General features: G+C 39.5%; 1 protein-coding gene across 1 annotated transcript in view; it reads left to right on the forward strand.

Moving 5' to 3' along the window:
• Nucleotides 1-2116: 2116 nt before the first annotated feature.
• slc16a10 (solute carrier family 16 member 10) overlaps nucleotides 2117-20701 on the forward strand; it is a 31424-nt gene continuing 12839 nt past the window's right edge. The window contains exons 1-2 of the mRNA XM_082505079.1: nucleotides 2117-2755; nucleotides 19076-19220. Of these exons, the coding sequence (XP_082361205.1) occupies nucleotides 2401-2755; nucleotides 19076-19220 (500 nt within the window). The 5' untranslated portion in view covers nucleotides 2117-2400. The remainder of the gene's footprint in view (nucleotides 2756-19075; nucleotides 19221-20701) is intronic.

A 20701-nucleotide genomic window follows, 5' to 3' on the forward strand; every position in this document is an offset into this window, starting at 1 on the left:
TATGTTTTCGAGTTTTGGACATGATTTTGGAGTATATCTTCGCAGTAGCGATTGACCACAAAGTAAAGCTACTGGAAATGTACAACCCTACATCCGGTCTCAAACCAGGAAGTTAGCATTTTCTCGTGCACAGGGTCTATTAAAGAATCTCTGGTGAAATCTCACAAAATTTCAACAACCACCAAACAGCTAAGACAGTAAATGAGAGCAGGAACACAGATTCTGCACAAAGACTTAAACACACAGCGCAACCAGCGGATCAGAATCAGTTAGATGTCGCCCTTCTCACGGTCGGGGCTGAAAGCTGACAGCTCGCTGATCCTGATGTGTTGGCGGGTCCGTGCTTTGTGTTCACGCCCTTTCTAAAGCTGTTAGTTTGATCTCTCTCCAAACAATATTGACCGAACCAGCAGCAAAATAAGATCCAAACTACGCTTCACATAAACATCGTCATGTATTCACTTTTCACTTTTACTGTTTTGCTTCCACCACGATACACAGCTCTCTCTCTCTCTCTCTGTACTTCATTATTCGCTTGCTTGTTACGCACAAGTCTACCATTGTTTACAGGCTGTCGGCCGAGGTTTTTTTTCCCCGTTTTATATACTTCCGAAAAGAAAACCTAATTTCTGCCGTTCAATACTGAACAAATTTAAACTTTTTAAAATTATGCAAAATGCAAAACGCTTAGCCGTGTCTCTAATAAAACCGTTGTAACTTCAGAGGTGATGTTCATTTGTTGATTGATGGTTTTCTTTCGTTTTTGATGTACTGCAGAATATTTTTATAAAATCCCAGGCCAGGAAAATCACCTTCATGTTTTTCTGTTTTATCTTCTGCTACTTTGACACAAAGGCATCTGCTGTGATGCTCACACCTTTGATAAAGTCTTGCATGTGTCAGCTTCCTTTTTATAGATACAAAAATATGTGAATGTACTGATCTGAATATATAGATACAGAATATACAATATGGATAAATAGGATTGCTCATTTGAGTGAGTATATTGCACAGTGATTATTGCACAGTCAAATATAAGAAAGAGACAAAAAACAAAAAACAAATATTGCAAATATTGCACCGTGTAGAAAAGTCCCTACAACTCAGTTGTTCCCGCCCTCCCTTGTCCCCCTGTTTCCCCTCCCTCTCCCCTCCAGTGAGGAGTTAAACAGTCTGATGGCGTGTGGGACAAAGGAGTTTTTAAGTCTGTTGGTTTTTGACTTTGGGAGAAGCAGCCTGTCGCTGAATAGGCTCCTCTGATTGTTTACGACCGTGTGCAGAGGATGCCCGGCATTGTTCATAATGTCCATCAGTTTCTTTAAGGTCCTCTTCTCTGCCACTGTCACCAGAGTGTCCAGCTTCATGCCGACCACAGAGCCAGCCTTCCTGATTAGTTTTTCCAGTCTGGATGAGTCCCTCTTTGCTGTGCTGCTCCCCCAGCACACCACGCCATAGAAAAGGACTCCTGCGACCACTGACTGGTAAAACATTCTCAGGAGCTTCCTGCAGATGCTAAAAGACCTCAGCCTCCTGAGGAAGTACAGTCGGCTTTGGCCTTTTTTATACAGGTTCTGTGTGTTGCATGTCCAGTCCAGTTTGTTGTCCACCCACAGCCGAGGTACTTGTATGTGTTGACCACCTCCACCTCCTCTCCCTCTATCTGAACTGGCAGTGGAGCTGGTCTGGACCTCCCGAAATCCACAACCAGTTCCTTGGTCTTTGAAGTGTTGAGTTACCCAGCCCTAGTCTATTAGGTAGGAATAAAAGCATACATTAAAAGTCAAAAGAGAGGACGGAACATTGTCTTTGCGTGCGTTTTTTTTTTTTTTTTTACAACACATCCACTGATTAAATGCTGGCCCCTGGTGGTTAAATTCTTGTTTAAAGTTTGCAGAGGGTAATAAAAAGTAGGGTAAACAAGGGTAAACAAAAAGTACCTTTAAACTCTCACCGTTCCACTTACTAGCCTCAAATGTTTGCTGTGCTAGTTCTCTATACTGTATTTGTATAAGGTCAAATGGTCAAATATTCTTCCATATGCTTACATTGTTCTCTGCTGGACACCCCCCCACACGCACACACACTCTCTTAGACTTGTGCCACCCCACTGAAGATATCCTGGAAACGCCTCAGCAGCTGCAGTGTAAGGATACCCGCAGCCCCGCCCCTCTGCGTTGTCTATTTATAAAAGTGCAACGGCAGATGTTTGACAGTTGCACATGCTGCAGTACCAGCATTACTGAAGCTACAGCCCCCGTCAATGGATAAAACTTTACCGTGCCCCCAAATCTCTGTCATATCCTGTGTCTGAATTTATTGACCTCCCCCTGCCAGCCTACGCGCAATACCTCCATACTTCAAAATCCGCAGTGCCTTTTTGACACATTATTTTAAAAAAAAATGACAGAAGGGAACAATATGCCAGAAAACGATGCAGCCGCCGAGACACCAGCCGGCAGCGAACCCGCAAAGGAGAAGCGTCCAGTAGAGGAGCAGGATGGGGAGAAGGAGAAGACGGAGAATAAGGAGAACGGGGACAGCAAAGTGGATATCCCAGAGAAAAGCGAGGGTCCGGGAGCCAAGGAGGAGGTTGAGTTTGTGCACCCCGAGGGCGGCTGGGGATGGATGGTCATGCTGGCTTCCATGTGGTGCAACGGCTCGGTGTTTGGGATCCAGAACGCCTTCGGTGTAATGTATATCTACCTCCTGCAGGAATTTGGTAGCCCGGACGATAAAGACCTCCAATTCAGAACATGTGAGTATAGGCTAACCTGGCTGTATGAGTAAAAGTACCACATTAGTAAAGAATTATATATATGTTTAAATGTCATTTTTATGTCATGAGTGTGTATTATTATAGAAGAAAGGCGTGATGTAACCCCGCAGGATGAGTAACGGTCTTAAAGTAAGTGATGTCTTGCTCATGGGACAGTTTTAGTAATGGCGGGGAATTGAACCGACAACTTTCAAACCACCAACGAAGGTCTTCTCGAGAACAATTTCTTCGTAAAGACATAATAATTCTATAGCATCATATGTTTAACATTTAGCCCACTATAAAAACGTTAGCTAAGTTCAGCTAGCAAGTAATGTGTCGTTTCCTGGTGTGAGAGAAGGAAACGCATGCAGACAAAAGACAGTGCGGTTATATAGCACGGTTGTGGGGATAACGTTGCGAGCCTGGCGTCAAAGTTGTGACCTGGCACTCAGTGTGGTGATAATTCAAAAAAAAAAAAAAACTGGGTTAAGTGTTTGTTATGGTTTGTGTCTAATCCCGAGGAGTTCTGGAAAGCTCTCAGCGTGCTCTCGGTGTGAAAGTACGGCAGAGAGTCGCTTTAAACCGCGAATGAAATACAGCTTGATACAGCTTGCTCCCAGCGGGGGACGGAGTATAGTTAATTATTTGAAAAGTCACTGAAGGGGAAACACAAATCAAAGTAGTAATTTCTTATACCATAGCGTGTACAAATACTCTTTTTTTTCTCACACGAATTCTCTTCTTGTCGTTCAGTCTAGTCAGCAGTCGGCATTATCGTACGAATTATGTAAAGCCTTACATGTTTTTCTGTATTAAACTAAAAGAACACCTTAAAAACATTGAATATTACACATAGCGGTGTGCCACACAGTCATGGCATAATCACATAGAGAATTTTTTTTGCGGTTTGTGTGTGTGTGTGTGTGTGAGAGAGAGAGAGACAGACAGAGGGACGGCTTACCACATGAATAATGGCCCTGTGCTGATTGTAACCACCTGTTGTTGGTATTGCTGTTTGGCAAATGAGCATGTAAGAGTAGTACTGCATGGGGGACCCATGTTCAACATTATGCACTCCACACTGTATATAAATGCCACTTGTTTTGCACATATTCAACTCTGTATATTTTATATATTTTATTATTATTATTATTATTATTATTTTATTTTTTTACTATTTAATTTGTAAAAATGTGTATACACACACACACACACACACGTAGGAAAATATTTAGTATACACATCCAGAAATGCATACACTATTCTATATTGTACATATATTTATTAGTTTCAGGTTGGCCATTCTTGTATTTTGCTCGTTTGTGTTGTTGTGTTTGCACATCTCTGTTGCTTGTGGGGCTCGCACACAAGAATTTCACTCGCATGTGCTGTGCCAGTGTGCCTGCACATGTGATGTGACAATAAAAAGTGATTTGATTTGATTTGATTTGATGTTTGTTGGTAGTCTGGGGCCTAGCTGTTCACCGACTCAATAGCTTCTTCTGCTGATCTCTGTGATTATTGCATTGGATTTTGTGTTGGTTGCAGCCAAGGTGGTTTGTACTATGGCTCTAACCCATTGCTTGCTTGGTGTGTTTTTTTTTCTTTTTTTTAAATGATCTGAAACATTTAATTAGATTTTTCATATGCACCAGTCATAGCACCATTACAGGGTTTGTGCCAGAAAAATTGTAAACCGCCAGGGCTTTTTTTAGTCCAGTGCAGTGTTCTGGGCCCCAGCCCAACATGGGGATGCTATTTTGACTTATATCACCCACCTAAAGGTGGTTGCACAGCAAGCATGGCAACAGCACTCCGCAGTGGTAGCATCTTCCCCCAGTAGGACAGTTGGTAATGAGCACAAAGATTTGCCTTCAAACTCCACAGATCCCATTGCAATTAAGCATCCTTGGGATGTGCTCCAACAAGCCTGATCCACAGAAGCCAAAATTATGCTCGCAGTGTGTGTTGATTCCCGATGCCACCATAGGACATCCTTAAATTTCCTGTGTCTATACCTAGACCTATTTACTCTGTTCTAAATCAGATGATACTTTTGTAAATTAGTTGCTTTTTCCTGTGGTATGGTTTTTCTTTCCACACAGAAAACTCCTAGCCAACCAAAGTGCATCACTACAAATTATTTGGCAACGTTCAATCTACTTATTGGCCAAATGTGTTTGGGGTAGTATCAACAAAAGTAAATACAGGGAAAATGTGCTGTATTCTGGACTAATGGAAAAAAAAACATGGAGAATTTACTGCAAATATTTATGTTTATTTGATAGATATTTCAGGATAAATGGTATGTAGCAGGCTGTTACTACGGTTTGTGTACTCTCCTGTGTACTTTCTTTTAAAGTGTCTTATAACCTTGGTTATATGAAAGTGCTAAGCTAAAACATGCACTGTACATTGGATAATTGGACTACATCGAGGTTAGATCGTATTCTTGTAATAAATCGCTCTTCAGCTTGTTTGGAACCAGGCTGAGACCACCCCTGGTGGTTGTTTTGGTCTGCACCTGAGTCCACCATCTACCATCAACAGACTAAACAGCACGTCCATACATAGGACAGAAGGAGAGGTGACCATCAATGATGTCAGCTGACAGCATAATGATTCAACGTAATAGCATGTGTTCACATTGAATGAGAGTTAGCAATGTATGAAAAACAATGTTGGTTAAGTATTAATTGAGTAATGCATTTCTTAAAGTTTTATGTATATTTTGTCTTTTACTATGCACACAGTTCACACACTGAATTTGTTAGCTAAATCTCTAATGAACTCTGGAAAATTAATAACACTAACAAGTATACTAACAAGTAACAACTACTTTATCCCCTATATATATATATATATATAACTTAACATTCAGACAGCACTAATAATTACTTCATTTTTCTATCCATTTGAGATTACAGTGCCTGACTGCCAGGATGTAAATTCTTGAGTTAGAAGTTTTAGTGAGGTCTTTCCTGCTTATTTTCGCTTCATGAGATGGACAGCATCCATTCTTTCCATTTTAATTCCCTGATCCTGTTTCTCAGAAAGAACACAAAGTACTGCTTCAAACTAGATGTTCACTCTTCAGCTTGCCTTCCTGTCGTGAGAACAGAACTAATGAGAATTAATGAGGCAGTTGAGTGGCTTTGAAGTTGGACATTGTCATAGAGGAAGTGCCAGAATGCTAAGAGAACGCATCTATAACAGTCAGGATACAAGTCTTCATAAACATCACAAATCCTTGAATGAGATCCCCTTCTTTCCCACATGAATATTTTTATCTGACTGAGCGTTAGAGGAAATGATGGAATTTAATTGACATGGAGGAAAATAGAATACTAAAATGAATTCCGTTGGATAGCTGGCTCTGTAATGGCTACTGAGTGTAGCGTGATTTGATCGTCTTAGTCTAGTTTCTGAGTCATTTTGGGGGAAGAACTGTAGCTGGGCAACGAATTTTATCAGATATATTAATAATGGTATTTCTAATATCTCATAATGAAAATGTAAAAAGTAAAGATGAGATGGAAGAAACACCCATCAGCCATTGTATGAGTGTTGCTTGTTGGCAACATAACAAGTCGTCTTCTCTGGCTGTGTAGACACTTTACTGCAGATACACTTTTCATCTCCCTGGTCAGGATTTTCCATGGAAATTTGCATCACTTGTTTACACGGACACTGCTGACATAGACTTTACTTTACTCAACTTTAGACAACAGTTTTACTTCCCAGCACAGTCCCTTGGATCTATTTTCTGTTTATCACTGGCTGTAATCACACATATGTGTATTTTTAGCAAGCTTTTCAAGCATTGCATAGCACACATTAAGAGTGCAAGTCACTGCCCCAAAAAAAAGAAAAGAAAAAAGAGTGCAAGTCATATAGAGAGCTTCATTTTAGCACAAGTGAAAGTTGCGACAAGATACTGATATGCAGTCTTGTCTTGGAGGGAGACATAGAACATGTAATAAATTACTCAACCCAAAATATGTACATGAATAAAAAATGATTGCCTGCTGTGAGTTAATTGGTTTTTATTGTTGCAATGAGAGATGGCAACACGTTGCTATTTACGTAGGTTCATTTCAGATCAGCATTTAAGGCTTGTACGTTTTGCAGTAATATTCTCTCCTCTGCTGTCTGTTTCACCGTGTGTGCTTATCTGTTTCACTGTACACATGGAGTGGAGCAGATAAGACCATCAATATCATGGCCTGTGGTGCATGTCATACACAGAACACAAATACGATGTAACTGAAATGAATATATTAACTTATAAGCACGAATACTCAAAGATATTGAGTCAGTATTAGTCAGTATCTGATGTAGATTGGTGGGTTTAAAAAGCCGAATGGGTTAGACCTCCTTTCTGTTAAGACATTAACATTGTTTCTCATGTTACAGTTTTATTGTGTTACTGGATACTTATTAGTTATTTTCATTTTCCTGTGAGTAAGACACTTTTTGATGGGACAGTTCAGAAGAAATACTTTAATGAACTTTTATTTTGATGATCACCAGGATATAAAAACTGCAGGTATTGATTCACCAATGAAGTCAAATAAAAATAAAAAAATCCTGAAAATGTTTGACTTTGAACCAAAAATAAGGCTTTAAAAAGCTTTTTTTAAAATTCTGTTTCCAAGGGGCGATCGTGGAAGGTTGCCAGTTCGAGCCCTGGCTCTGATAGTTGTGTCCTTGGGCAAGACACTTCACCCATTGCCTACTGGTGGTGGCCAGAGGGCCCGGTGGCGCCAGTGTCCAGCATCCTCGCCTCTGTCAGTGCGCCCCAGGGCAGCTGTGGCTACAATGTATATTTCCATCACCAATGTGTGAATGGGTGGATGACTGAATGTAGTGTAAAGCGCTTTGGGGTCCACAGGGACTAAGTAAAGCGCTATACAAATACAGGCCATTTACTGTTTGAGTGCCATGGCTCTCCTTTATCTTATCTCTGATTTATCCCACTTCGGTACATTTTGAATGGGCATAATTACAGTCAATAAGACCCGAAGTAAAGATAACATAATAGGGAGAGATTGTTGCTGATTTACTGTTTTAACCTTGCCTATTAAAGCCTTCTGATAGGTAGTTTTACTCCTGTTCTTTATGGAGAATGCAGTACAAACAGTAAGTTTTTAATCCTCTAAGTTGACTGGGGAGTTGAAATGTAGGCAGTTCCACATTGAAAACCCCTCATGTGCCCTGTGCTTGGTGATTTGAGTGCAAAGACATACCAACGCACATGTTTGAACGTGTTTCTTTGTCTCACATTCAAGCTCCGATGCGGCTAAAACTGCATATGCCTTGAAACTGCACCTAAGATGAAAATAAATGTTCAGTTAAGGTCTGCAACTTAAAGCAATTATTAGGGCCAGTATTTGTCTGTTCACTTTAAGGACCATGATGGCCTGATTGCTGTAAACGGGTTGCTCTTGTTGGAATAATTAAATTCAGTTCAACTTAGTTTAGTTATATTTATATAGTGCCAAATCACAACAGTTTATATTGTAAGGTCTTTAACTTGTAAGTTTTAATTCTTCTAGGGTCTACATTAATAATAATAATAATTATTATTATAATAACAATAACAATCCCTGCTTGGAATAACTGAAAATACTGCGCATTTCTCTCTTTCCTTTCTGAGAAGAATGATCAAACATTACTGCCTATGAGTAAAACTATATTCTTTTCTGTGATGCAGGGTAATGTGTATGATTTCAGGTCGCATAATGTGTTTATCATGCGTGCTAACATATTAATTTGAATTTGTAGCTGTAGTTCCTATGGTCTGATCTACTACCAATTTACCAGAAATTATCTGCTGGGCATTCATGAATTTCTTAAATAGGGATATATATTCCATAAAGAGCAAGTTTCCAATAGCTGAAATCTTCAGCTAGTAGCTGTTTGTTGGTGCCAAAGATAACGCGCTGCAAAGCTCGGAAATTGTCACAGTCAACCAATCACAATGCATTATGTTGGGGTGGGAAGGTCAAGGCTCTATGCTGGTTCCCTCCCTGTGAAAATGCCAGATGGGGTTATTCTTGAGCCTCGTGCCAAAAGCCACTTGGTTGTTGTCTACTGTCAGACCTGCCAAAGAACTTTGGACTAAACACAGAGTTTTTTGATACCTTGATTGTGTTGTTTTGATGACTCTGAAGTAATCAAAACAACATGTATTTAATTGACATTAAAATGTCAATAACAAGACATTATGTGAGCATATTTTGGCTGAATATTGTTTTGACTGTGTATGAAAGGAAAAAATAAAGAGATTGATGGTGCAGTAAAGGATAAAATATTGTTTTAGTATCAGTGCGTGGGAGAGTAAAGCAATGTCAGTGCTTTCACCAACATTAGATCAAGTGTTTTTTGAGTGTGTTAGATCAGTTAACAGTAACTATGACTCCCTTGTACATTAACAGGAATTTGGTTTCCCTCAGTTATAGGGCAGCAGAACTGACTGAAGAGGGATCAGAACACGGGGGAAAGACTATATTAGGACTTTTCACTGCTTGGCTGCTGTCTGCCTTGTACTGAGGGCAAAGTGTTCAGTTGATGTTGAGTTTATTCTGTCAGCAGTCAGGCTTACTATATTGCTGCTTTAGCAGTAATTTACTGTCACATGATGTTTTATGCAAGGGTTTGTTTTGTGAAGTAGACACGTTTCACTAGTTGAAAATGAACTGTTTTAAGTTTATTTTTTTAATTCAAATACCTAAAAGGTTATGGATAATGGATTTCCGATTGAATAATATGCTCAGATGGCTCCTGAAGGAGATGAGACAATTGTCAGTTAAATATTTATCTACAACTACAGGCTTACATGAATGTAACATGCCCAACCAAGTTTACAAGCACTTTTAAAAAGCATAATTGATTGATCTTCATGGGTAACTTGGTTCAAAATAAAACAAAATGACTCCGATGGAATGGCTCCACAAAACCTTGACAAGTTTTAATCATAGACTGGTTAATATTTGACAGGCCGTTTGATTTCAGGCGTGTGTAAGCTTGGGTCTGAGTAGGTGAAGGTTGTCAAGAGATAAAGTCTCGAGAAGATAAACATGCTGGAGGCAGAGCCCACTTCAGTGGCACCAGGACAAATTGTTTGGCCCCCTGCACATGACACGCAGGGGACCAGCCCCTCAGACCACAGCCTGAGGGGCTGGATGTGAACTAATGGCTGTGATGTCCTTGCTCTTGGGCAATGTCAGACTGATTAACAGCAGGCAATCCCTGTGTCACTGCACCAAGATTAGGTCTTGAAACAGTCAGTCTTTATGGTCTCACTCAACCACGTCTAATTGACACAATGTGGAGGTGTTACAGTGCATGACAAGTATGAAAATGCGTTATTTTTACAGGGCAAAAGAGGGAATAAGAGGGAATAAATATCAGAAACAAAATTCTAAGTGGCACCTTCCTGTTTTGAAGGAAAAACAGAGTTGGGATAATGGTATAGTGTCCTATAGTACTATCCTATGGTGACTAATATCCCCAAAAAGCTACTGAAGCTCTCAGTAGCCCTCTAGCCTAAGCATGGCATGGGGTACTCTTTGATTTGTTTACTGTCTCCTGCATCCGTTCATTTCATCGACCATGGATAAAATTAACTTTGCACAAAGACCACTGTGAACTAATTAGGAACATCGAACATCACAGGCAGCACCGGCAAAAACCACACTGCCACTATAATAAGATTCACAGGTACATGATCGGTCTGGTCTCCATGTGTCTCTAAGCAGCCATGGTAACCATAGAAAACAGCATGGCCATTATATCACAGTGCTCATATATTTCTCAGGACAAGATTTTAATACGTTTCTCTGTTTCCTCTTTTATCATTACAGATATTATGGATTGATGTGGGTTTTTATTATGTACATACATGTAATTTTTATTATTTTACAATAAAATAAATTATTATTGAAATAAATATTTATTTTAGATCAAGTTTATATGGCATCAACAAATGTTTAAACTTGGGACTGACTTAAAATAAAGTATCTATAGTTTTGTGGTTACTTTTTGTTTCTTTCTTAATACTAACACTATTGTTAGTTACTACAAAAAATCTCATATTTTTAAAGGCAAAGTAGGTTTCTCTGCTGTTTTCAGTTTACTTTTTTTGTTAGTAACACATAGCTAGCTTAGCTAGCATGGTTTTGGAGGGAACTTTTTAGTAAACAAACATAAAATCACAATAGCTTGACACAGATGATAGCTGTATCTGTCATTGTCTTGCTCAAGGCCAATGAAAAGAAACCTTGTGGGGTAATTTAGCCGTAGCCCTTTACAAAAAAAGTACTGATGGAGCAACTGCAGAGTGCATGGAACAATAAGTATTTTATTCAAATTCTCAACAAACACATATTTAAGTACAACAAATCCTCTGATTTACCACAAGATACATAACATGTTAGTCAAAAACACCTTCCGATGGATACATTTTGAAGGTACAGATAATGGCAGTTCTAGGTTAAGTGTTGGCCTTTCTGTGAAACAAGAAGCTGGAGATAAGGGGACTTGGGGAGGAGTGTATGTATTCAAGCTGTTGTTTGCAACACTATACAGTGAGCTTAAAAAAGGGGGTGGACAAAAAGCTCCCCCAATCACCAGCTTGTTCTGACACACCACCCCTTTTTGCTTCCCTCTAACATGAAACACAACTCCCATTTAACATTTTTCATATGGACTTCTAGTATCTGCTGCAGAGGGAAGTCATTCCAAGCATGCATATGATGTGCTTTTTTATGCACAGCCATAAATCGCTCTGCAGCTGCTCCCCAAGTTTTTCCTGTGTCATCAGACAGACCTTTTCACTTCCTGCAGTGTGAGAGGCCAGAAAACACACAAATGATTTGAGTGGGTTGCAAACACACAAAAAACACTTCCCCCTTCTCCACAGTTTCCAGTGGAACTGCCCAATACAAATGGCTTCCAGCTGCTGTAAACTGAAATTGCTATATCCTTGTTGCAGACCCAGATGTTTGACTGCGGCACTAAGAGGCCCTGATTAGGGTTATGACTGGGGTCTTTGTGACTGATCGGCACCAGTTGAAAAGTCATACTGTAACAGTATTACACAGTAAGACCCCTTTAATTCAGCAGGAGTTGTAAGGAGTCTCCCTCATCTCTTTTCCAGCTATCCTGTCCTCTAATTTCTATTCTTTTTTGCTGAAACTTAATTTATACATTTTACAATTTTTTAAATTAATTTAAAAAGATAACACAGTCTTAAGCAGCTGTTATACATTTGTGGGCCAAGCTCCTCTGATTCTGATGCAATCTAGGTATGTGAACCTGTTGTTGTGTCTAGACTTTATTTAACAGATGTAGCAGTGATTAAAACCAACCAACCAAACCAATGGAGGATACTATCCAGTGTATCCTCCATTGTAATACAGTGGGGCAAAAAAGTAGTTAGTCAGCCACCGATTGTGCAAGTTCCCCCACCTAAAATGATGACAGAGGTCAGTAATTTGCACCAGAGGTACACTTCAACTGTGAGAGACAGAATGTGAAAAAAAATCCATGAATTCACATGGTAGGATTTGTAAAGAATTTATACGTAAATTAGGGTGGAAAATAAGTATTTGGTCAATAACAAAAATACAACTCAATACTTTGTAACATAACCTTTGTTGGCAATAACAGAGGTCAAACGTTTACTATAGGTCTTTACCAGGTTTGCACACACAGTAGCTGGTATTTTGGCCCATTCCTCCATGCAGATCTTCTCGAGAGCAGTGATGTTTTGGGGCTGTCGCTGAGCAACACGGACTTTCAACTCCCGCCACAGATTTTCTATGGGGTTGAGGTCTGGAGACTGGCTAGGCCACTCCAGGACTTTCAAATGCTTCTTACGGAGCCACTCCTTTGTTGCCCGGGCGGTGTGTTTTGGATCATTGTCATGTTGGAAGACCCAGCCTCGTTTCATCTTCAAAGTTCTCACTGATGGAAGGAGGTTTTGGCTCAAAATCTCACGATACATGGCCCCATTCATTCTGTCCTTAACACGGATCAGTCGTCCTGTCCCCTTGGCAGAAAAACAGCCCCATAGCATGATGTTTCCACCCCCATGCTTCACAGTAGGTATGGTGCTCTTGGGATGCAACTCAGTATTCTTCTTCCTCCAAACACGACGAGTTGAGTTTATACCAAAAAGTTCTACTTTGGTTTCATCTGACCACATGACATTCTCCCAATCCTCTGCTGTATCATCCATGTGCTCTCTGGCAAACTTCAGACGGGCCTGGACATGCACTGGCTTCAGCAGCGGAACACGTCTGGCACTGCGGGATTTGATTCCCTGCCGTTGTAGTGTGTTACTGATGGTGACCTTTGTTACTTTGGTCCCAGCTCTCTGCAGGTCATTCACCAGGTCCCCCCCGTGTGGTTCTGGGATCTTTGCTCACCGTTCTCATGATCATTTTGACCCCACGGGATGAGATCTTGCGTGGAGCCCCAGATCGAGGGAGATTATCAGTGGTCTTGTATGTCTTCCATTTTCTGATGATTGCTCCCACAGTTGATTTTTTCACACCAAGCTGCTTGCCTATTGTAGATTCACTCTTCCCAGTCTGGTGCAGGTCTACAATACTTTTCCTGGTGTCCTTCGAAAGCTCTTTGGTCTTGGCCATGGCGGAGTTTGGAGTCTGACTGTTTGAGGCTGTGGACAGGTGTCTTTCATACAGATGATGAGTTCAAACAGGTGCCATTCATACAGGTAACGAGTGGGGGACAGAAAAGCTTCTTACAGAAGACGTTACAGGTCTGTGAGAGCCAGAGATTTTCCTTGTTTGAGGTGACCAAATACTTATTTTCCACCCTAATTTACAAATAAATTCTTTACAAATCCTACCATGTGAATTCATGGATTTTTTTTTCACATTCTGTCTCTCACAGTTGAAGTGTACCTCTGGTGCAAATTACTGACCTCTGTCATCATTTTAAGTGGGGGAACTTGCACAATCGGTGGCTGACTAAATACTTTTTTGCCCCACTGTAAAAGAAATAAAGTGTCATAATTAGTCTCTTAGGATAACTCCACAGAATTTATACATGTCGATTACAGTTCCTCTTAAAAAAGATTTCTGTTGCTTCCTTTTAATTCAAATAAAATGCCTACTCCAGACCAAATAATCAGAGAAGTGAGAAATTGTGTCATGGAAACAGAATAAACACCAACACTAACTTCAGCACGTCTTTGGTACACTAAATTTTAATTTGAGAACTCTTGCATGCTCTACAATCCCAAGTTCATCCACCGTCTCAAAAAGGTTTTTATAGGTTTCTTCTTTTGAGGCCAGCCTTCTGATTGGATGCCCATGAACCATCTTGAGGATATCCCTTCTTGACGATGTCATAGAGATCCAAAAGTATTCAAAATCATTTAAAATATTGAAAACTATTTAAATGGGCAGTATGTTGCCTCAAGAAGGTCCTGGGTTCGAATCCACCATCGGGGCCTTTCATTGTGGAGTTTGGATAGTCTCTCTGTATATGCATGGGTTCTGTCCAGGTACTCCAGCTTTCTCCCACAGCCCAAGACATGCAGTTAGTGGGGTTAGGTTAACTGTTAGTTCCGAATGACTGTTAGTGTGTATGGCTGTCTGTCTCTCTGTTTCAAGAGATGCAAACAACATGCTTTATTTGCATGTTGTTGTTTTTCCTTTTCTTTTTAAGGAGCTTGAAAAGAAAACCTTCAAGGGGCCTAAAAAAGTTTCAAGAAAGCTCCTTTGATTACTATGACCTGGATGACTGAGAACCTACACAGACTTTTCTTTTTTTTTTCCTTTTAGATATAATTATTTGAGATTAGCATTAGGAAGCAAAGCTGGGAGGATGTGAATCGAGTGCAGTTAGCTGGGAAGTATGTGGGTCACTAAAACATATTCACTGCACTTAGTTGGCATTTCTTAACTTCCCTTTTCCTTTTTCTTCCCCCAGCTCTCAATGCTGTCGTCAGAGAAGAATGTGCTCTGCCTTGTGGGAGGCAACTGTGCGTTCAGTGCAGCAGGGTCCACTTCCTGAGCCCTGGTCAGCGAGTCCAAATGTCTGATAGTGAGCTGGCTGTGAGGCTGCTGGGTATAGACAGCTGCAGGATTTAAGGCCACTGCTCTGCTTAGTTTCTTCTGTCTGGGAGATTAAGGAGCCTGGATGTAACTACAGTACATGAAAGGCTAGGTGTTTCTAGCCAGCTAATAGCTTATCAGATTGAAGTGGCTGTGTGGATGTTAGACCACACAATTATCGACAGGTCCAACTGAATTGTTTTTGCATATTATTTAGTCCTTTGGAATTTAAACAGAACAACTTGTGGTCTGTATGTTGTCTCTCAGAAGAACTGAGCTATTCTAGTATTCTACTTTGTAATTAAGTACAGTAATTAATAGTTGCACATGGTGAAGAAGTGAAATGTTAAATATTTCTAACAGTGGTTTATTTAGCATAACTGCCGATGGTTATTGCATTTGAAGAAAAAACAGAGCACCACCTACAGAGTCTTAAATTGGATTCAGGAGGGGCTCTCTCCTCCACAGCCGCTGCTCCTCCACATGAAAAGGAACTAGGTGAGGTGGTTCAGGCATCTGACAAGGATGGCTCCTTGACGCCTCCTGGGTGAGGTGTTCCAGGCATGTTCCAACGGGAGGAGGCCCTGGGGTAGAACCAAAACACGCTAGAGAAATCTCTTGTCTGGTTTGTGAACGCCTTGGTGTTGCCCTGGACAAGTGGAAGAAAATGGATGAATGGAAACACTGTCCAGTAATAGCTCTAACTAACATGGTCACTGTATCAGGTTATCATAAAATCTTGATTCCCGGTGGTTACCTTTCCACCGTTCACTGAACTGCCAACTGAATCTGAAAAAACAGCTACTATTATTTTGTCTCCAAAACTTTTACATAGTGTGATCTCTAAAGTTAAACCTGGGTTTGGGTGTACTTTCATGGAATACCAGTTTGTACCTTTATCTCCACCAGCACCAATAAAAGAAACGGTGATGTACCCAGCAAAACAAGAGCTCTTGGAAAGTGAAGTGAAATAATGATGATGGCCTGATCACAATGTTGGGGCGTGCTGGGTGTTTTTATATATATATATATATATATATATATATATATATATATATATATTTAAAGCCATTAAAGTCAATACTACGTCATGGTAACAAACACTTTTGCATTGGTGCTGTGTTGATACAGGGGGACATCTGGTCTTGTTTTTGGTTTGTTGGCCGTGAGAGCATTTTAGTCGCTAAAACCTTTTTCCTCCTCACTTTGTGTTCATTATAGTGGAACAGCCTGGGACTTCGGGGTAAGTTGTAAGTGGTCTATAGTGTTAAATGAAGCCTGTCTTCATTCTCCATGCTTCAACTAGACATTGGTAACATCTTTGGTCAACAGATTCCTAGAACGTGCCATAGAGATGTTCTGTTTGTTTAATTACCTGAGCAAGTCTTGTGCTACCTCAATACTGCAAAATGCCTCATCCATTAGATGCTTTTGTTAATTTTGGTTATAAGATAACTCTTCAGATAGCTTTTTTAAATGCAAACCCTTTGAATTTATTCATACATTTAAGTAAAGTCTTCAGTGCTCCGTTTGTGGCATTCAGTGCAGTGATCTCACTTGATGTTTCATAGAAATTAGGATTAAAGAGATAGATAAATATATTTGTTTTAAGGAAGGAAAATAAAGAAAAATGACATGAACTTATAAACGTACATGCTATAGCTAAACTTGTCAGCACATAGCACAGGGGATGTTTAATTATAATTAATGGGTAAACAGTGGTAATTATTTGTCAGTACTTGAAACAAAGTTAAGAAACTTTTTAAAAATAATTTTAAAGTAATGACTAAACGGCCAAAATATTCGAAATTATTACATTTATTGAGCCGTTAAGCTAGTCAGTTAATAGTTAGCTTGAAATATTAGAAATTAGAGTTAAAACTGCACAAATGCATAATTGAGCATAACAAAAAAACACTGACATTTCAGTTATTGTTCAATGATATTATTGACAGGTCCAACTGAATTGTCTTTCAAAACCCTCTTTCAAAACAACACGTGATGCATGGTGTCATTACTGAAGTTCTTGGGGTCGTTAGGGAAAATCAGGCAAGAATGCCCAAAGTAGTTACCTCAAATGATACACAGGCTTTCTGAGTTTTAAAATATGCAGTTTTCTGTGGATAACAGGTGTATTATGCAGTTTCCTAGGTCTCAAGGTTCAGTTGTTGTGGGGTGACTGGGTTCAGAGTTGGGGGGGGTTCCAGCGAAGCAGACGGATGACTTAGGGAAACTCGTCTGCTAGTATTTAAAGCAGTGCCCGTAGCTAGAGGTGGATGTCACTGGGACACAGAGAATCCTGATTTTACATCGTTTTTAATCTAGAATTTCTCTTGTCTGAAGCATAAATGCTTTTAAATCAAGATAGCCAGAAGAGCACAACAGCAATTTCCTGTTGCTTTTGAAGGATTCTTGCTTCTTCTCGTTCACTGGCATTTATTAGAGTGAACATTTTCTGACTTACTGTGTTGTCTGGAATAACTCTAAAGAAGCTTTGGGAGTTCCCCCGAATGATAAAGACTATGTGTTCCTCTGACTTTCGGTCCATCCTTGTTATCAGAGTTTTAATTTGTACTTTGGTTTATGACGGAATGGCTGTAAAACTGATATAGAACCTAACAACATAAGTGCGTTTAGTGTTTACAACATTAATCCTTACATGACAAATATCTAAACTATCATGGTGAATTACTGTTGTGTAAAAAAGTGACTGTGATAAGAAATAAAATGAAAATAACTGTTTCCACATTTCGCAGGGACCACTAGGTAATAAACAACTGTGGACAGTTTGATTTAAACAATGAGCAATAAAGCCTCTCAGTTGCTGGCTGACTGTAAACTCTTGGCACACTGAAATAAACACGTCTCCTCAAGTGTGACTTTAAAAAGGGAGAAGCTGGTGACAGTGTTGCCCAGATTAATCCTAAAATCACAACCACACTGGTGTTTTTCTTTGGAACTTCATAGCATCTGTTTCATTTGGAAACCTGAGATTGCTTAATACTCTGCCAGCATGGGGTGAGGTGAGGAGAATAAAATCCCAGCAACAACCCTGAAACTTGACACAAGGGTTTCCTGTTAGTCGTGTAAAAAAAACAGACAACAAAAGCATTCCAGCTCCAGTTGGTCTTTCCCACAAGTTTCACCTGACTTAGCTTCAGAGTCAACAACTTTTTATATGGCTTGTGTCACATGTGCTGACCTGTTGTTCACCTGAAGGCATTTCTGGTCTCTATTGTTATCTGGTATTGGATGTGTGATGTCTTAAAGAGAAAGTTCCCAGTTCCCAGCAGTCTTTTGTACAAAAACATGTCACTCTCGCCTTTTTCCCTATAGTCATGACAAACACACTAACAGAATAGCTTTGTTCACAGCAATTCTTATTTACCTTTTAAGGGGCCTTGGTATAGTCCATTCATTGTCTAAAACAAATTTTTTTGGCTTTCCCCCTGCATTAAAATGAACTTTCTTCTCATTGGCTGGCTTTTGCAAAGAAACAGTTTGAACAGCAGGTGAGTAGGTCTTGCACAGCTGGAGCTGTTAATCTGAGATGACCATGTTATGATTGTCCCCCCTCACTGATGCCAGTTAGAGTAAACTTGAACCTTTGGCTCACAGGTATGACTTACTAACGACCTCAGTATTTGAAAATTAATAATAATGTATTTTGTATCTTGTGTGTTCTGTCACCAAATGGTTTATTTGCTTCTTTTCCATCTACGAAGGAAATCATACGAGGAATGTGTAAATGTATAGACTATGTACGTAAGAAGCATTTGTAAAGCCCGAGTTCAGTAGATTCAAATACAAAGTACAGCAGGAGTAAAATGGCCAAGATGTAAAAAAGGGAACTCATGACGTTGGTAAGGCATGTGATGACTGGTTGCCTAGTAAGCTGTACAGTCTGTGTGTATCCTTGAGTAAATGTGTGCATCGATACAGAAACAATAGTGTTCTGTTATTGCAACATGACCCTTTGTTTAGCGGTTAGTGTCTGTAGTGTAAAGTATTTTCCTGGAGACAGTTGTGCAAGGTGTTTTTTTCCTTCCCTGTATCTACTATTGTGGGGTCTACCTTACAATATAAAGCACCTTGAGGCAACTGTTGTTGTAATTTGCCGCTATATAAATAATATTGAATTGAATTGAATTCAACTGAATTGAATTGAAATATAATAGAATCATGACATTCATTCTGTCTTCCCACTGTGTGTCTCCTGCAGCATGGGTGGGCTCCCTCTCCATGGGCATGATTTTCTTCTGCTCTCCCATCGTCAGCATATTCACCGACATGCTCGGCTGCAGAATTGTTGCAGTGGGTGGTGCTGCTGTGGGTCTGGTCGGCCTACTGGGTAGCTCCTATGTCACGTAAGGAAGTTTTCCAACTCACAACTGCATAAGAATTTTTTTTAAATTTCTTAAGATAGCATGCTTTTGCTTTATGTATAATTCTTTTGTAGCACCTTTTAACTGTTATTTAACTTTGCACGTACAGGCAAAACCTTAGTATTATAGGATATCAGGCCTGTCTCGCTTCACTTTTTTGTCACATGACAAAATATGCATACAGTGTTTTCCACTGAAAAAGATTGTATTTGGGGCAGTAACAAGGCACCCATGATTTCTTATATGGTTTCCACAACTATAATATATCATGCTTTTTAGAAACTTCTAAGTTAACATTTTGGGCTGCATGTTGTGAGGGCAAAATGCATAGACACATGCTAACTAGTACTAAGTAACAAATGAAATACAGGACATTCACTCATCTAAAGTCAAACGCAAATGTCTTGGATGCACTGTATCTTGCAGCACAACACATTTACCCTAAATATCAAATACCAATATCACAAACATAGTGAAGAGGTCAAACTCAGTGACTCTGTTCACTTGGCGAAACTTTCAAAATGAGAGCAAGGGGACTGTACTGTAGTCCTGTTGGTTAATTGAATGGTAAAAATAAAAATAAAAATCAGTGTAACTGTGTGGTCTGCCTGATTTTATTTGATCAATTCGATGAGTCAGTTTGATCTCCCAAAACAAAACATTTTATATAAAATGATGACTTCATGGTAAAAATGACCTAGAATCTCATTGTGGCCTACAAGTGAGGAAACACTCACACAGTCATATGTGGTTCAAGCAACGCAACAAGTGCAACGCACACACTTTATCACTAGAGTAAGCAATAAAACTGCTGAATTACAGGTGGTCAAATGACAGAAACTGTGGTCAGGAAGCTAAGTTCTCAGGGTGCAGACTTACTATGTGACTGCTATTGGCACTTAGATATTTATTTAAGCCAAACAGAACTTTGAAACTCACTGTGTGCAAAACCATTTCCAAAAACGCTAGGCCCCTGTATAAAATGTAAGTAAAAAGAGAATGCAGTGATTGGCAAAGCTCATAAACCTATAAAATATTTTATTAACAGTGGAACTAAGAACATGTACTATTTTAAGGAAAAGGCATGTGGTCATTTTGAATTTGGTGGCAGCAACATGCTGTCTGTCAGTTTTCATGAAATAGTAAAATAACTTAGTTTAAACAATTGATAACTTTTATAGTTATGAGTCACTGACAATGTAAACCAATATGCACCATCGGTTAGAATGTGTCATAATGTGTTAAAAATATTTAAACTAATTATTTGTTGTCACTGAAGTTATAGCAAATTAACTTAATGTGAGACTTACTCTGTATTTGATTTATGTGAATGAGAATTGTGTTACTGCGTTGCATTTGATTTAACCTAATACGTGATAAAGCTTCTTGAAACAAAAATCTGTATCGTAATTTAAACAACGTTTTTTTGGACCTTTAAAGACATTTGACATCTTATTTTATAG

This window comes from Aulonocara stuartgranti (genome assembly GCF_965226115.1).
Source record: "Aulonocara stuartgranti genome assembly, chromosome: 15".
In the NCBI taxonomy this organism is placed as follows: domain Eukaryota; kingdom Metazoa; phylum Chordata; class Actinopteri; order Cichliformes; family Cichlidae; genus Aulonocara; species Aulonocara stuartgranti.